Source organism: Oryzias latipes, chromosome 20 (assembly GCF_002234675.1).
Source record: "Oryzias latipes chromosome 20, ASM223467v1".
NCBI lineage: Eukaryota > Metazoa > Chordata > Actinopteri > Beloniformes > Adrianichthyidae > Oryzias > Oryzias latipes.
In genome coordinates, this window is record NC_019878.2 from 21590674 (window position 1) to 21607014 (window position 16341).

General features: G+C 43.5%; 1 protein-coding gene across 3 annotated transcripts in view; it reads left to right on the forward strand.

Annotated features, from left to right (window-relative positions):
* gli3 (GLI family zinc finger 3) overlaps window positions 1-16341 on the forward strand; it is a 108435-nt gene that overhangs the window by 41853 nt on the left and 50241 nt on the right. For 2 of the 3 annotated variants that reach the window (XM_023950287.1, XM_023950289.1), the window contains exon 3: window positions 1113-1355. In XM_023950287.1, the coding sequence (XP_023806055.1) occupies window positions 1113-1355 (243 nt within the window). The remainder of the gene's footprint in view (window positions 1-1112; window positions 1356-16341) is intronic. The other variant, XM_023950288.1, reaches the window with a different exon arrangement.

The following is a 16341-nucleotide window of genomic DNA, read 5'->3' on the forward strand; positions in this document are numbered from 1 at the left end:
ACGCAGGTTTTCTGAATTTGGCTCAAAGCGGCATCATCACTTTGAAAATAGATCAAAAGATGATTGAAGTGGGACTTTATAGAAAATAAACATTATGTTCAAATTTTGGATTTGGACAACTTCATAACAGAAATAGTTACCATAGAACAAAATACAAACTTGGGCCAGAATCAGCGTTTGTTTTGTGCTTTTGCTTTAGTAAATTTTTTGCGTTGTTTGGTTTAAGGTTTAGTCGGGGAAACATTTTTTTTTGTGATTCTCTTTTTTTTTTTTTTTAAACCAACTGGGTTTTAAAAGAGTTTACATAAACTTAGCAGTTTGGTAAGTCACACGAAACAGGAAACAGATGGCCTGCAGAGGATGACCTCCTCTTAGTTATCCTTTGAATATGAATATGAAGGAAATACCAGACATGCTGTGCCACTCTCTCAGTCAGTCGCAATGCTATCAAACTACAGAAAAGACTAATACCGGGTCATGAGGCTGCCTGACCCCTATATATGTCAGTTCAGAGGCTATGCGAAGGGTCAAAGGTTGCTCCTTTCTTGTGGAGCTCAGCCCTTGAACCCGACTCCACCTTCATCCCCCTTACACACAACACGCCAAGAAGCCCTCTCCAGAGGGCCCACTCCTCCCCCCCTTGGAGGAGAGGGAGACAGGGAAAAAGATTTAGTTTGAGAACTGGGGGAGTGGGATGAGGGGGCCGAGGAAGAATGAAGGAGGGTGACGCTTGTTAAGGGGGCAGCTTGGAATGTGAGCTGAAAGCCTGCCTCTTCCATGGGAATCCATTTCTAAAAAGACTGGACAGAGCTGAATCTGAAAGCATGCCTTCCCTCAGCTGTGTGGATTTAAGAAGTTGGGATTTTTTTTATTTATGGTGTCCATTTGCTTAAACACACTTTGCCTCTGAACTCCCACATCTGGTGTAGAGAAAGGCAATCCTGTGTAGTTCTTTTTTTTTTTATAGTTCCCATAGCATGCAAAGCTGAACTCCTGCTCCTTCCTTCAACTTATTTCTCTGCGTGATACAATTTCCTCCAAGGTTTTCAGCAATACGTTCTTAAATAGATGCAGCTTTGATGTGAAATGCTCTCTTTTTTTTTGTATCCCAGCAGAGGAGGAGAGTTCAGGCGCACCGTACCACCGTGAGAGGCGCAATGCCATCAGCTCCCAAACGCCCGGCGCCACCGACAGGAGCGTAAACGAGGAACCCTCCACGTCCACGGAGGAGCGGCCGTCCCTCCTCAAGAAGGAGCTCCCTAGCTCCCTGCCCCATCTGGCGGACCATGCCCAGCTGTACAGAGGCCCGCTGTTTGCCATGGACCCCCGAAATGGCTACTTAGACTCGCACTATCGTAAGTTTCAAAGGGGTTGGGAAGTTGGAAAGCTCAAGGACACGCTTGCAACAGCCCAAATGCTGAGGCCAGCTTTGCTTCTTGTACTGTAGGTGAGAAGCGCGTTTTCAGAGGCTTGATCAAGTCTGACAGATTAGCCCTTCTCTAAGACTTGCCTGTGCGCACTCTTGAGAACGCTGCACACTCGCCTGTCTTGTGTTGTGCCTGGGAAGTTTAGTATGGGGAACGGCCAGCGCAGCTTCTTAATTCCCTCATTAGGGGCCTGTCTGAACGCAGCACTCCACTTTCTCTCATCAACACACACTTCAAAGCCCCAAAAGCAGCGCCAAGTCAAACCTCACCGCCCCCTACTCTGCCTCCCTCTCTCTCACCCTGGGACCTGGAGACAGTGTGAGAGAAAGGGAAGGAGACTAACAGGGATAAAGCCCTGGAGAATGAGGTGAGGAAAGAGCCGTGGCGTGGTTGAGATACTTAAAATCATTTGAAATCAAACTGAGATAAACAGTAGTAGTTTAAAAAAAAAGAGGGAAGGTGTGAAAGAAATCGGGGTTGATTGGAGGTTAATTTGGTGGCACCCCACCCCGGACTTTGTGTCCAGACAAGGATTTGATGTGATGGCTTGTTTAGTTTGGTTATATTGCCACCGAATTGCGGCAGACAGAGTCGGACAGGAGAGTTTTAGTGCAGTGGCGCTAATGAAAACTCCAGTGGAGCCCGGCCTCGTGTCGTAACTCCATTTATTCAGCCACTTCATTACCCAGCTCTCCCCGGTGCCTGAAAGTAACCAAGGTGCCTCTTTAAGGAAAAGGTTACTTAAAACCAGGCTACGCTGCTGTGGACAGGAACCCGGAGGCCAGAACATTACTGCCCATTACATCCCGACCCAGCTCAGCAACACTGCCACTTTTCATTTCAGTGTGTGCGAGTGGGTGTGTGAAGGAGGGCCGGCGGTTCCAGACCGCTGGAGCCGAGGGGCAGGAACAGTGGCGAAGGGGGGGCAGGGGTCACCGGGAGGCTTGGGGGTCATGCGGAAAAGTCACAGCCTGAAATGGAGAGTTCAGAAACAGCAGGAAAAGTCAAAAGGCCTGTCGGCTCCGAGGGGCCTTTTCATGTGTGAGACGCAGGACGCTGGAAACAGCAATCACACAACGCAGTCGTACTTCTGCTGTAGATCTACAACACGTAGTTTGTTCATTCAGAAAAATATGGTTATCAGTTTTTTGGATTTTTTGGGGTTTGGCACTCAACCTTTTTGATTAAAAGAATCTGAGAAATTCTGGAGAAACCAAAATGCTTTGTTTAAAGTTCAAGTCCCTTTAGTTGTCACACACCTGGTTGTATGAAAGTTGTTATCTGCATCTGGTTCATCCTGAACCAGAGGGTTTAACCCCTAAATCCAACCCCTGGGCCCCATTTTTAGAGTCTTTGGTATAACTCGGCCATGGCTTTGAATTCATGACCTTCCAGTCTCAGGGCACACACTCCGCCACAAGGCCACTGAATTGGTCCAATAGTGTGGTCCCTTGCTATTACACGGTTAACCTTTTACCCTTTTTTTTTTAATGGTGTTTTGCATCCTGACTACTAAAATTTGAACTTTTAGGGTCTGAACAAGAGAGAAAAGTGTATAAAATGTTTTTAAAGGGTGTAGTGAGGAGTTTTACAGCCTTAAAACATCTAGAATAATCGAAGAAAAATAAAAATTAATACTTTGGGTGTCTCATCTATTGCAGATTATTTTTTTGCAACTTCTGCGACAAACGAAGGACCGCTTAACTTTCTTCATTTACTAAAATGTTTGTTTGGAAATGATTTGGTGAACTTTATGTTTTTTCATTTCCAATTTTCCAAAAGCCAACGGGAAAAGAGACTTTGAATAATGTAATCTCATACTTGGATTTTAGACTCTAAAGGGCTTTTTTGACTATTTCTTTATAGGCGTTCTGAGAACGGCTTCCATTGGCCTTCCATGAATGCTCTTGATTTGGATCTTAACAGTTTCATTTTGACACCTTTAAATATCCAATTTCTCCTGTAAAAAAGAGATGAAAACTCTAGAAATAGTAGTAAATTCATCCATTATGATCAGATTTGGAGCGCCTGTTGAATCCTGGAAACTGCTAATATTCTCTCACAATCAGTGATTTAGTTGTCATTATTTCTGAAAAGTGGTCTCCACAACCATTTGGAAATCTCCAGCTTGCAATAATAGATAAAATATAAACTCTGCTGAAGACTTTCATAGATTCTTGTCATTATAGCAGCAGGTTGTTTAACGCACTTTTATTTGAAAGCGTCAGATGAAAGCTGCATTCAGACAGGTGCGTTGGTGCGTCCTCTGCTTTGTTTCTACCCAAAGTTCTTCCTTGTGACTTCTCTTTTTAAAATAAATGTTGTAAAGTATTTTCAATTCCTCCACTTTAAGAATTACCCTATCGTCATCTATGCTGCAACCTCCGCCAAAGACTGTAGTGCGACTTTTACTGCACAGTCAGGCTTTTAGAAAACTTTTATTTTGAAAGTCATTTGGTGGGTTTTTCCTGCAGTCCTCCAGCTCTAGCTTGGAAGATTGACGCAAAGATGGTGGAAGAATAGAAGTCTAACTGGCCACACTTTGAAAAAAAGACCAAAAAATGATCTATCAAAACTTAATTAGGAATAGCTGCGTTTCCATCACACACGTGCGCAAAACTATTGAAATTCTAGAAATGTCGAAAAAAAAACAACAACACGATTTTGCAATTTTCGTACACCGTTTCGATCAAGTCATAATCATGCAAATAAACACAAATCAACTCATGCGATAAGTCATTGAAAAACATGGCGATGGATGTAAATAATGATTGACAGCAGATACATTCACATTTCTGCCACGGCACTAGCGCTCATCATCATTTATCAAAGGAGACGTCGGCGTCTTGTTTGGGTCAAGGAGCGGCGAGCTCCTTCCACGTGGGAGCGGCCACAGATGAAGCCATTTTGGGACATGGTGGTTGGTGATTTTCCATAAGGAGCTGTGGATCCAACACTTCCCCATGACACGCTCAACTTTTGATGAGCGGTGTGACGCTGTGGGACTTCCTGTGGCGCCCGTTGTGCATTGCCCGAGGCCGCCAGTTCCTACCAGGAAGTGCATTGCCATCCGGTTGTTGGTCATGTGACTTATTAAATTGGGGAAAAAAGGGTTTTCATTGCACTTTTGTGAAATAACACAGTTTCGATTCGCCTCAAAAACCTCCCCCTCCAAGCGAAAAAACATTTTTTCGAAATTGTCATATTTCCATGATACGACTTTATTATCGCAAATAGCTATTGACTTAAATGGACTCTTTAAGGTTTCAGGGAAAAAAATTGTGACATCCAAACATTTTCTCGCCATAAAATGTCTGGGGGACCCAAAACAATTACCCTTGAGGCCAATTAAATCAAAAAACTTTTTGATTTGTACAAAATAAAACTTGCCAATATGTAATTTGGTTATAGATGTTCCTCTGTGGTCTGTGTGATCCGTCCGGCACTCTGAGAGACTTTCTATGATGAAAGCACTGCAGCGTAAAACACCTCCTTCTGGCCTCAGGTGTTGAGGATGTGGGGTGTCCCCGAAGACGACGTGTCCATTCTGTCTGATTGAACCCAGTACCAGAGCTCATTCCCCCATGAGCTTTGGCCGTCTAAGGGTCAGCGGAACGAAAGGGGGTCCCCTTAAACCTGAGCCCCCCGCGTCCTTCAGCAGCTTTGAACCAGAAGCCTGTAGCATCTGTCACCACCCCTGCACCACAAGGTGGAAGAAGCCAGTGGCTGCTGTTGTCATTTCTGGTTCTGTACACAATTGAGCACACACACAAACACACACACACAGCTTTGACTCCGCTATCCGCTCTCTATGAGGCCTTTGTCGCCATCTAAATTCATTCCAGGTGCGTGTGTGTGATGGAGAGGGGGCAGTAAGCCTTTGTGCTGCGCTTGCACAGAATGGCGTGCCACGCGGCAGACAACCAGGTAAATCAGATTACTCCTCGCACCGTTGGGTGTCAGTGTTTAATGTGCCTAAATGCAACGGCACCTGCAGCCTCCCCACACCTGGCCCGCGGGTCGTTAGCTCGAATCCCGGATAGATGTGGGAGTTGAGAAATGAGAATGGCCCTAAGGGGGGGGGGGTGTTTATCCTCGGGGTAAATCTCTGCTATTCTCCCAGACTTGTGATCTCCCTCTTCTCTTACGTCCTTGGCCTCAGACTGTGTTTACTCTGCTTTTTACACCCACTTCAGCGCGGAAAAGAAGAGGCACCACAGAAACATTACCCCCATTGTTAGGACTTGCTAATCGTGGCGATGCCAGCGTCTTAGCTTCTTTTCTTGGGCAAACACTGGATAAGAGTCCATATCCTCCTTACCAAAACTCTAAGACACGGGGCTTTGCTGGAGGATGAGAAGGAAGGATTGAGCTGAGGATTAATGAGGAAGAAGGCTTTTTTTTTAAAACGCCTTAATTGTTTAAAAGAGTGAATGGGAGGCACAGTGCTGACATGTGTTTGCATTGTGCGGTGGTCAGTGGTCCTGCAGTAACGGTGAGCCCACTTTCTGGCATCTCCACGCCAAGCATCTTTTCCTGCCAAGCTTTTTCCCGACAATAGCGATTAAAAGCCACACTGGAACACCAAAGAGGAGTAAAAGGGAAGAATGGAAAAGACATACAGTTGTTCCTAATAAGTTTAGAGGGTTACTTGCCATGGCTGTACACATTTAGCCCCGTTACAGCTCTAACCCATATCTTAGCAGCTGAAGCTTTAACACTAAAGCCCTCCTGACCTTGAATGATCTCAGGCGCCACACCGAAAAGTAAGCAGCCGTCAAAGTTGGCTGAACAAACCTAAAAAACAGGATAAGAACGTTCATCTTAAAAAAAGAAAAGACTAAAAGTAGTAAAATAATCTGTCCATGTAGCAAAAAAAAAATAAAAATTTAGAGATATTAAAATCTAGAAACAAGGAGTTACAACCAACCATTCAAAAAGGGAAAAATAGGCTAAAAAAAAGCTAACCGTTAAATTGGAAATATTAAAATAAATGTTTCTTTAAAAACAAAAGACACTATACACCTTTTGCCTAAATATATATCGTTTTTTAAGCCCTACAGCAGTCCAACTTTCCCTTTTTTCTGCCGTAATCATAGAATTGCACATTTTAGGAGTCAAATAAAACTTTCTAGTTTTTATTAATCGAGCAACGCTCGCCATAAAAATAAAGCTTTAAAACATTATGTAAAGTAAAAAAACAGCTTCTTTCATTAGAGATTACAATAAAACGTTTGTTACAATCAAACGACTCAGCAAGAAATTCAAGATTTATTGTTATTACATCTTCCTAAAAAGTCAGTAGAAAGTTGGTTTTGTCTTAAATCAGAGGTAGTAAAATATTAAGAGTAGAACCGGGACACAAATACTTTGTGAAATGTTTTATTTCTGCAGTTTAATGGTAGATTCTGCACTCTTTGGTTAGTGGAGGAGAAGTGACAGAGGTTTTTGGTGGCGGTGGTGGTGTGGGGGGGTTGCTGAATTGGAATTCAAAGAACAAACTTGATGGTCTCTTGTTGGTGTAAATGTGACAACTGTCTGGAAAGCAGGTTCAAAACACCCCCTCCCCTGAAAGTGGGGAGTTGAGAGCAAAGCCCGGGGTGAGAGGACGCGTGCCGCTTTCAAGGGTAAGTGTTGTCTTTGTGATTGTTTCAATATTGGCTTTTTGAGCGCGGTGGCTCGGCGGAGTCCCCCAGCGGTGCGTCGGCATGGAGGAGCCTGGGGCACACTGCAGGCAATGGAGAGGGATCTCCTCCATCCACCTCCTTTCATCAAGAAAGAACGACACGGGCCGGCGCTCTGCTGCGGCCCCCTTGGTCCAGCGCACCAGGGATAATCAGATGATCCCCTTTTATTCAGCTTATTAGAGGCATCTCATGCTGTAAGATAGAAAATATTCTCACATGCTTGTGCCCTCTTTGTAGTGCTCGATGATTTAAGAGGGTTAAGCAGAGTTTGAAGTGCCTCAAGAATGCACTTTCATACCATCTTAAAGTCATGTGCTGCTATTACCACAAGGCTTACCAGTGTGAACTGAATATCTGGACATAATGGCAGTCCTCATTAACAATGACAAGATTAAATGTGAAGGGGCTTAGAAGAATTAAGAAGAATTTGGGGAGATCTGAAGACGCTCAGAAGGAATACTCAGCGTTTCTTACTATCGACGCGGCCACATCTGTCACTGCCTTTAACTTCTTTGCAAATGTGATTGGTTAATCAGTCGAGTCGCAGAAGCAAGTCGGAACAATGGCACTTTGTTGTTGCGAAAAGGCTTGAGACAAAGATTTGTTGCGTCTTGTCCTTCCAAAAAGGAGAACCGCAGTAAACCCTGCTGGCAGCAGGAACATGAAGCACCAAAACAGGAAGGCTCGTAGGAGCTTCTGCGTCGCCATTGGGGTGTAAAACCTCCACATCTACAGCTCTTTCTGCCTTCTTTTACTCACCCTGTAGCAGGGTAATCACCATGCCTTGCTACATGTTTGTTTCTTTGAATCTTAACCTTCTCGTCCCTCCTCCTGCATTAGCGTTTCCCTCACATACTGTACATCGTGGTAAAGATAAACACCTCATGTCTACAGCCAACAACCTATATCTGGCTCTTGTCAGGGGAGGGTCACAAGTGCGTATTGTTCTACACAGAGAGGAGGCTGATGAACACAGTCTAATTAAAATGTTTCAAGCAGCCTGACGAAAAAGGGAGATATCTCTGGAGGGAGGAGAACTGGGTCCGTGGCTGTGGGTGTTACACAGACTGAGGGGTGAGCCTTAGAAGAGCAAAAGAGACGAAGGGGAGGCGTAACAAAGCAGAAAATGAATAAAGACATAAAAGAATGGTAACTCAAGGAGGTCAGGCCCATCACAGGCTTTAGTGTTGCCTTCAAAGATGCCTGGGACAGGTGGCAGCTCCAGACAATCTCGCACCACAGAGCAGCATCCTCTCAGGAGGAGATAAGGGATTCCACCATCCAGGCATGCTTTTCTGTCTGACTCCTGCATCCTCAGTTCTCACATGTTCCCCCCCTCCCAATCTGGAGGACTCTCCCTGACGTGCCGCTTTGATGTGGCTCGCTGCAAGCAGGGCAGCTGGAAGCTCTAGGGCCGCAGCAGCGCCGGGCCGGGCCGTTGGGATTCGACGGGATTGCGGCTGAGTCTGCCGGGGCTCTCCGGTGCCCGACACTTTCAGGTCTCATTAAAGCTCTGCGGCGGGGTTAATCCTCTTTAAAGTTTACATGGGCTTCAGTTTGTCTCTTTGCCCAGACGGAGGGAACCCCTGGGCACCACCTGCGTGACAAAGGCTCAAATTGCTGTAACACAAGTTCCATCCGCCTGCTTTGCTACACTCCTCACACTCTTCCCCATCCTTCTGTGCCTTTATGCGCCTCTTTTTGCCTCGTCCTCCTCCCTTGATAGTACCTAGGCTTGGTTGTAAGTCTTTTAGGATTATTTGGGAGGAATTTGTTGACAGGGGTGCAGTAAATGGATTACAACTTTGTCCTTGTTTTGGAATTCTGTGAGGAGGGAAAGGGGAGAGATCAGGCTTTGAATAATGAGAGCGGCAGGGAGAGGCAGATAGAGCAGGATTAACCGAAAGAATTAGGAGGACCGTGCAAGAGTGAGAAAGAGGGTAAAATAGAGGGTATTTGCTCCGTACGTCAATGTAAGGAGGAAAAAGGGGAGCATCAGAGAGTTCCAGATGTCGAGGCTCTCAAAAGATCTTAATTGGTCCAAAGGGCATCAGCCCTGCATCTGGTCCAGCAGAGGCCGGCAGTCATTTGTTTGATTGCTGTGACACTGGTCTTTACTCTGTGATACATGGTTTCCTCCGTTAGCCCAAATAATGGCCACTTTTCCCCTGAGGTCTGAGCAGACTCGCTGGAACAAGGCAAACGGAAAAAATAGAGGGGGAAAGACATAGAGGCAGTGGTAAAACACACAAAAAGACTTCACTGGCGGTTTTGAAGCATTAAAACGAAAATTACAAATGCAAGACAGTTTCTTAAGGATTTATTTCCCACCCTGTAGCTACAGGCTTTCACAGCTTTCAACAAAGTATTCAAATTGGCATGCTGCAGGTGTCAGGTCGTAGTGAACGTAAACAACACATAAGGGTAACTAAAGTAAGTGAGACACAGGCGTGTTGTATCGATTTTCTCTTTCTATAAGCCCCCAACATGATAAGTGCACACTCCTGTCAGTTAGAAATGAGAAAATTAGACAATCAGAGTAGTTTGTGTAGACTTCCTACTAGAATCCTACAGGCACTTGGGTATCAACCGGCACACCTTGCGCATACAGCATTCGTTCGCGGTCAGCAAGAAGCCAGTACTTGCACTTCACTAGTGATTAGAGTGTGGCATAAGAACACACCATGACAGCATCATCAATGTATCAAAGTGCATACAATTTACATTAGCCTTGCGAAAATATTACGATACACTTACCACGTGTACGACAATTGTGTATTCCATTATCATGACGTCCCTTGAAGTGGTCGTACGAGCCTCTAGGGACTGCAAGACACACCTGAGAGCCCCTTAAGATGCAACCACTCCACTTTACGACCCTCTCTGGGTCCGGACAACCCAAGTAACGGATCAACCGTACGGTGCAAGTCATTATGGCACACCAGCCATGTGACTTGTGTGCAATAATGCGCTAAACACGGGTTCTTGAACCCGCTTTTAGCCCGTTGTGTTCACATTGGACAAGCAGGGAGGGGCTACGTCTCTTCTTTTTTCTACTGTTTACTAGCGCATGTCTGCCACCAGTTGGAAGAGTCCTAGTCTTGGGGCGAATTGTTGAAGCGGCGCAAATCTCATGAATCTTGCTCCAGGCTTTTTCTTTCACACCTCTATTCTGATATATGAAAGACTTTGTGTATAATTCCGTCCAGGCAAAAAAACAACAAAACTGTTATTAATTTCTTCTCCACGACCAATATTTGAATAGTTGACACCTCTGTGAAAGAAAAGGGATGCTACCCTTACATAACTACTGAATCCGAGTCTCTGATTGGACAAAGTTCAACTGGTTTAACTTTCATCTAGCGCTCAATGGCAGCGCATTTTGAACGAGCCCGAAAACGGTCATAAACCTATGTAGCCACTGGAGAATGATTTTAAATAACACATTTACATCGACTTGTCATTGGAAGTAGTTTCTTGAACGCAGTTTACCAAGGGCGTTGTGAAGGTAGCTTTAAAAAGCATCATGCTGCTTTTTTTAAACTCTTGTTTTTATGCTAGGTTTTCCTGCGACACACGCAAAATAAGAGTGCTAAGCGTCTTCAAGCACAATTTTGAGCAGTAATGCAGCATCAAAACAAAAAAACGTACAGATGACGAAATGCTCGGTGTGACAGATTAGTTCTTATAATAAAGACGAAGAAACCAAAGGGGAAGTTGAAATGCAATTTAGTATACAAAATCGCGGGCCTGTGACCTTCTGTCCAGGCTGTGTGCTTTTGCAGAGCCGATGAGTGTTGCTCAGCAGTTTCACCTGCTTCAGATGTTGGAGAAAACATGTTCAAAGGATAAATCGGTGGAAAAAAATTGGACTTTTTATTTTAGCTGTTAGTTTTTAGATGAATATGTAAAGAAAGACATGAAAGAAACTCTTGGATCAGCGTTTTCCTGGAGCAAATGGAGCAGATGAAGAAATGTAATGGCGTGTATCAACCTGACAATTAATCTCTGGAGAGATGATATTTTGCTTAAAAGTAGATAGATGCAAAACAAAGATGGGAGCAAGGAGGGAGTAAAGAACCGCTATACTGCTGCCGGTTTCCTCATCTGGTTTAAGTAAAGTGGGGGGCAGTGAAGCTACTAGAGGGAAGGGAGAGGGTCAGCCCATAGCTCTTTGTTCTGCTCCCCAGTTCACCCCAATCTGGGGGAAATTCTGCAAACGTTGGAGATAGATTGGCACTCCGTGGAGGCCCTCTGAAATAACCTTCACTCCCTGATCCATCTGGTACAAGGAAAGAGAAGAAAAACAGAGCATAGCTTGGGGTTGGATTGAGCTGGAGGCCCCCTGGAAGTACCTTGTGCGTGCTTCGCTCCCCCTCTTAAGCAAGAAATCCTTAAGCTGGTGTGCAATTTGTTAAGACTGACTCTGTAAATGTTTTGCAGATGCTTCAACGCCGTGAAGCATCTGCTTGTCCTGCAGAGGCAAATCTCACCGGTTCCCGAATGAACGGGCTTTAACATTTTGAAGAGACATTCATAAGTTTCGGGCGAAATCCTGTGTTCTGCGGTGAACGAACATGTTGGTAAAATTGTCAGCAGTGGCATGCGGAGATAACCTGAGTGAACAACAACTCCCACAGCAAATATGTATAGACTTGCACAACCACAAAGACGGGGCACCGACTGTCTTGCTAAGCCCTGACAAACAAATTACTCGTGACAGCGAGTAGCGTTGGAATGTACATTTGAGAGCGAAAGCCTGTTATCCTTCCTCTTTCCACCGCTCCTCGTCTCCCCTTTGGTGCCCTGCTTTTCTTTTGCTCCATGTTAATTACTTTTACCCATCGAGAGGCCGTATGCGTTAAAAGGGCGTGAGCGCAACTGAGCAAGAAAGGGATAAAACGGAAAGAAATCTATTGATTTACAGAGGAAAAGGACGGAGTGGGACCTGCCAGCCTGCCTCGTTTGATGAATGGCAGCCTGAGCAGCGGGCGAATCCATGACAATGTTCCTGTTATTTAACCTCCCCTCTCGCTTTCCTCGCCACTGCATCTTTGCTGAATAAAAGCTTCGCTTTAATCTTTCTGCGTTGCAATGCAGTAGAAAATGCCCTGCACAGCATGAACATTAGGGCTAATTTATACAGCGGTAATTAGGCCATTAGACCTGAAACAATCTGGGACCTGTAATTAAGCAAAGCACTCCAAAAGTCAACAGCAACTCCCATTGAGCTTAGCTAAACAGTCTCGGAAAGTGTTATTTACATGTTCAAACAGCTTGAGGTCTCACCGTAAGTAAACACGGGGAAAGGCGGCTTGGGGAAGGGGATTGATCACAGGGGGAAACTTTAGCCGCCATAGAGGAGACCGCCTCCAAACTACTTGAAGTGATAGTCTGTTAAGAGCCTCTTCATGCTCCCGTCCTGCCAGCCTGACAGTGATCCGAGGATCAATGGCGCGATGTTGTCATACAGTTCATAGCAACGCCTCACAGTCCTGCGTGCCAGACGTTAAACATTACGAAAGAGCCCCTGGGCTGGAGAGACTGGGGCTGTGGTCCCGGGCTGGACCCCCTGGCGGGGCAAAGGGCTATCTTCCTGGCAGGGCTGGGGCCTGCACTCTCTGTGCTCCTGTACCTTCCTGGTCTGGGCGCCTGGCTGGATTGCCCGGCGGGCGGATCGCTCTATCTGCTATGCCATGCCGGTGTCGGGGGGCCCTGGCTACCTCTAACGCTTCGGCAGGGATTCACAATGTTTTTTTTTAACATTTGGAATCACTCTTCTAAAACCAGCCTCTAGTGGTCACTTTAGGAACTGCTACATTCATGTGTCTCAGTTTGTCTGGTGCTCCTCCTGTGGTCGGGAGGGTTGTAGGGCATACTGTGCATTTTAAAATTTATTTTTGGTCTTTTTAAACCTGTAAAACTCTTTGTGTTACAGCTGTATGAAAAGTTTATTTTTTTTAAAGAAATATAGTTTGAATTTGATCATTCCAGCTTAGATTCAGGAGCTTGCCATGTACATTTGACATTTGACCAGAGTTATTTCTGCACAACTGGAGTCGTTTGTGGTTGTGGCAAACATTGGCTCTTTTCTTTTTAAATTACACCTCAAATTTTAGGTAAAGGTTTATGTTAAAGAGATTTATAACAGTCAAATATGACTGAAATGTGTTCAGTTTGCATAATTCACAAAAAAGAAAAACCCATCACAATCAGGTTTTTGTTATTTTAACACTGGATTTATTTTTCTACAACATTTTTAACTTTATCGTCATTCACTCCATTCTATTGATGTAAATTATCGGACCAGTCTATTGTACACCAAATCTGTCAATCAAAATACTGTCATCAAACAGCAATAAAGGACACAAAATGCAGGAGACTGGGCTCCTTAGCAGAAACTAAAACATTTGTCAAATAAACTTGAAACCAAGGGTGCAACAAAAACATGACAAAGCAAAGGAGCTGACAACCAGACACCTAAATACACTGAGGATCATTAACACAAATCAAGACAGCTGTGGGTAATTGGAGACCCAAACCAGGTGTGACTGACAACAGCAAACAGAGCAAAAACAAAGAACAACAGAAAAACTCAACTGAAGCTCTCAATCCTCACAAAGAACCTGTTTGTGCTCGTTTTTAAACTTGATTATGAAAAAGGATGAAGTTTTTAAAAAATTTCCATCAAAAACATTGATATTTGAAACATAGATGTTGAAAAAGGCTTTGCAGTCTCCGTGAAAACATGTAATTTTACATTTTATTTGATGTAAAAATGCATATATATATGTATATATGTATATATATATATATGTATATATGTATATATATATATATGTATATATATATATATATATATATGTATGTGTGTATATATATATATATATATATATATATATATATATATATATATATATATATATATATATATATATATATATATATATATATATATATATATATATATATATATATGTATATATATATATATATATATATATATGTATGTTATACAAAAATAAAGGAAATAAACTGCTTGTCTAAAATGCCACCTGGCTATTTGACCTGGTTCCAGTATCCAGTTGTGTTTCCTTTTCTATAAAAGGTGCAGATACAAAAGCATAGAGTAAGGTGTAGGCAGCATTTGTGCTTATACACACAGATGCATAAATGTTCCAATTTTATTATCCATGCATACACAACTATAGCTGCAGACCATGTCCCATATTTCTCTGATCTTTGGCCAGAATGGCTTTTATTCTGTGTGTTTTGCAGTATAACCACATTCCCTTCTTTCTTAAACAAATGTAATTTAATTGAAAGGAAAAATAAATGCAGGAATAAAGCTTAGAGCTGAAGACAAATCTGGGACAAGCACTGAACAGAAGTTTCTCTCATCGGATCGTCTTAGTTTTGTATAATGAAGTTGGAAAACTCTTCGCGTTTAGCACGGAGCGACGAGCTCCACGTTGTTTAGAAATGCAAATGCATGAAGTGTATTTTAGATGTAAAGTGCTATAAAGTAGCGGCGTGATTCGTCAGCCTCTCTGCAGACGAGCATGCCTAAGCTGTGAGATCATGAGCGAGGAAAAAGATGGCATAACGCAATCTGGCATGCTCTGCTTCTGCACGGGCTTCATATGTTCCACGTTAGCAGTTCACAAACCTCTGGAGCAGGCCTTTTCTCGCTCTGACTTAGTCACTTTTGACAGTCTGTCAGGGGCTCTTTGTGCATGGATGGGAAGTGCAGCCTTTATGGAGGGGAGTTTCGTCCTTGGCTGCATGCGACACTTGGTTAGAGCGGAGGCAGCGAACCCTCACCAGAAGAGAGGAGGAATCCAGCTCTAAGCCATCAAGACAATAGACTCACAGTGCTGACTTGACAACAAAAAACAAAGAAGAGAAATTGTTTTTATTATTGAAACTCAAATCAGGATTGCGAGTGACATCTTAAATTTTCTGCAGAAATCACATGGCATGCCTTCCAAAGCCGAGCAAACACCATTTATGGGATCACTTGTATTATGAGCAGAGACTAACCAGAAAGGACACAGCGGTTGATGTGCGTTAGAGTTTTTTTTCCCTCCCTTTCTTTGGAAAGGACTCAAGCGTCAAATAAAGGACAAGGCAATTACCATCCTGTTTTAACGAAGCGGAGGCTGGCTTTTGGACCTGAGCTCACAGAGTTTGCGTTGAAGCAGAATTAATGAGCTTGGTCAAAGTTTGCTTCTAATTGCCCTTTCATTAAGACCCATTTGTTATCAGGTCTCAATTGCTTCCGTGCCATTTCTTAAATGATCAAAAGCGAAAAAAGACCCAACACTGAAGCTGTAACACGTTGAACTGAGGTTGGTTAAATGTTTCAACTTTCTGAAGCTGTCAGACTGAAAAAAAAATCTATAAAATGTGTTTTTTAAAGACTCCCTCTGACGAAAATTGTGTTTTTGGCATTTTTAACACAGTAGTTATTTATTAAAATTGTTGTGAGTCAGGAGCAGACGAAAAAAACTCAGTTGGAAAAAGGATGGTATTGATGAGGTAGAAAATACGCTGGGCGGGGCCACAAGCTCTCTGCTCCGCTCCATTCTGACGCATCCACTTGCAGACAAATAGATCCACGAAGGTCTTTGTTTTCCTTGTCTGAGCTGGAATCTGGATCAGAACTGTACATCAGGATTGCTCCAATGTAGCTCATCTTTTTTGTTGCATCCGTAATGTTAAGTTGGGGGGTGTGATGGGGCTGTAATCTAGTGGGAGAGAGTGTAAACAGGGAGCTCTCAGTGGTAGGGAGAGGGAAACGTTACAAGTGTTTAATTTTTTTAAAAAAAAGGTGCACCAAACTATAAGGTCTGTTAAGCAAGACAAAAAAAATGAAAAATAAGTAGGTAAATATGTCTGACTTTATTAACTGTATTAACAGTATCCCTAGAACTTTTTTATAACATGCTCCATGTTACACGCTACATGTTAGCCACGTTAAAGATGTGGTTAACATGTAGCATTCTTCACAACACCTGTAGCCCCCGACCTTCTTTGCAAAATGTAAAAAAGTAGTCTGACACTGCCAAAACAAGTGTCATGCTAACTCCCAACCTTGTCAGTAACATGTAAATAAAAAAAAAAACACAATCCAACCCTGCTACACGCTAGCTGCGTTACCGTATTTACAATAATACTCAAACTTGTTTGGAACTCGTAAAAGAAAAACAGACTGACTTTCAGAA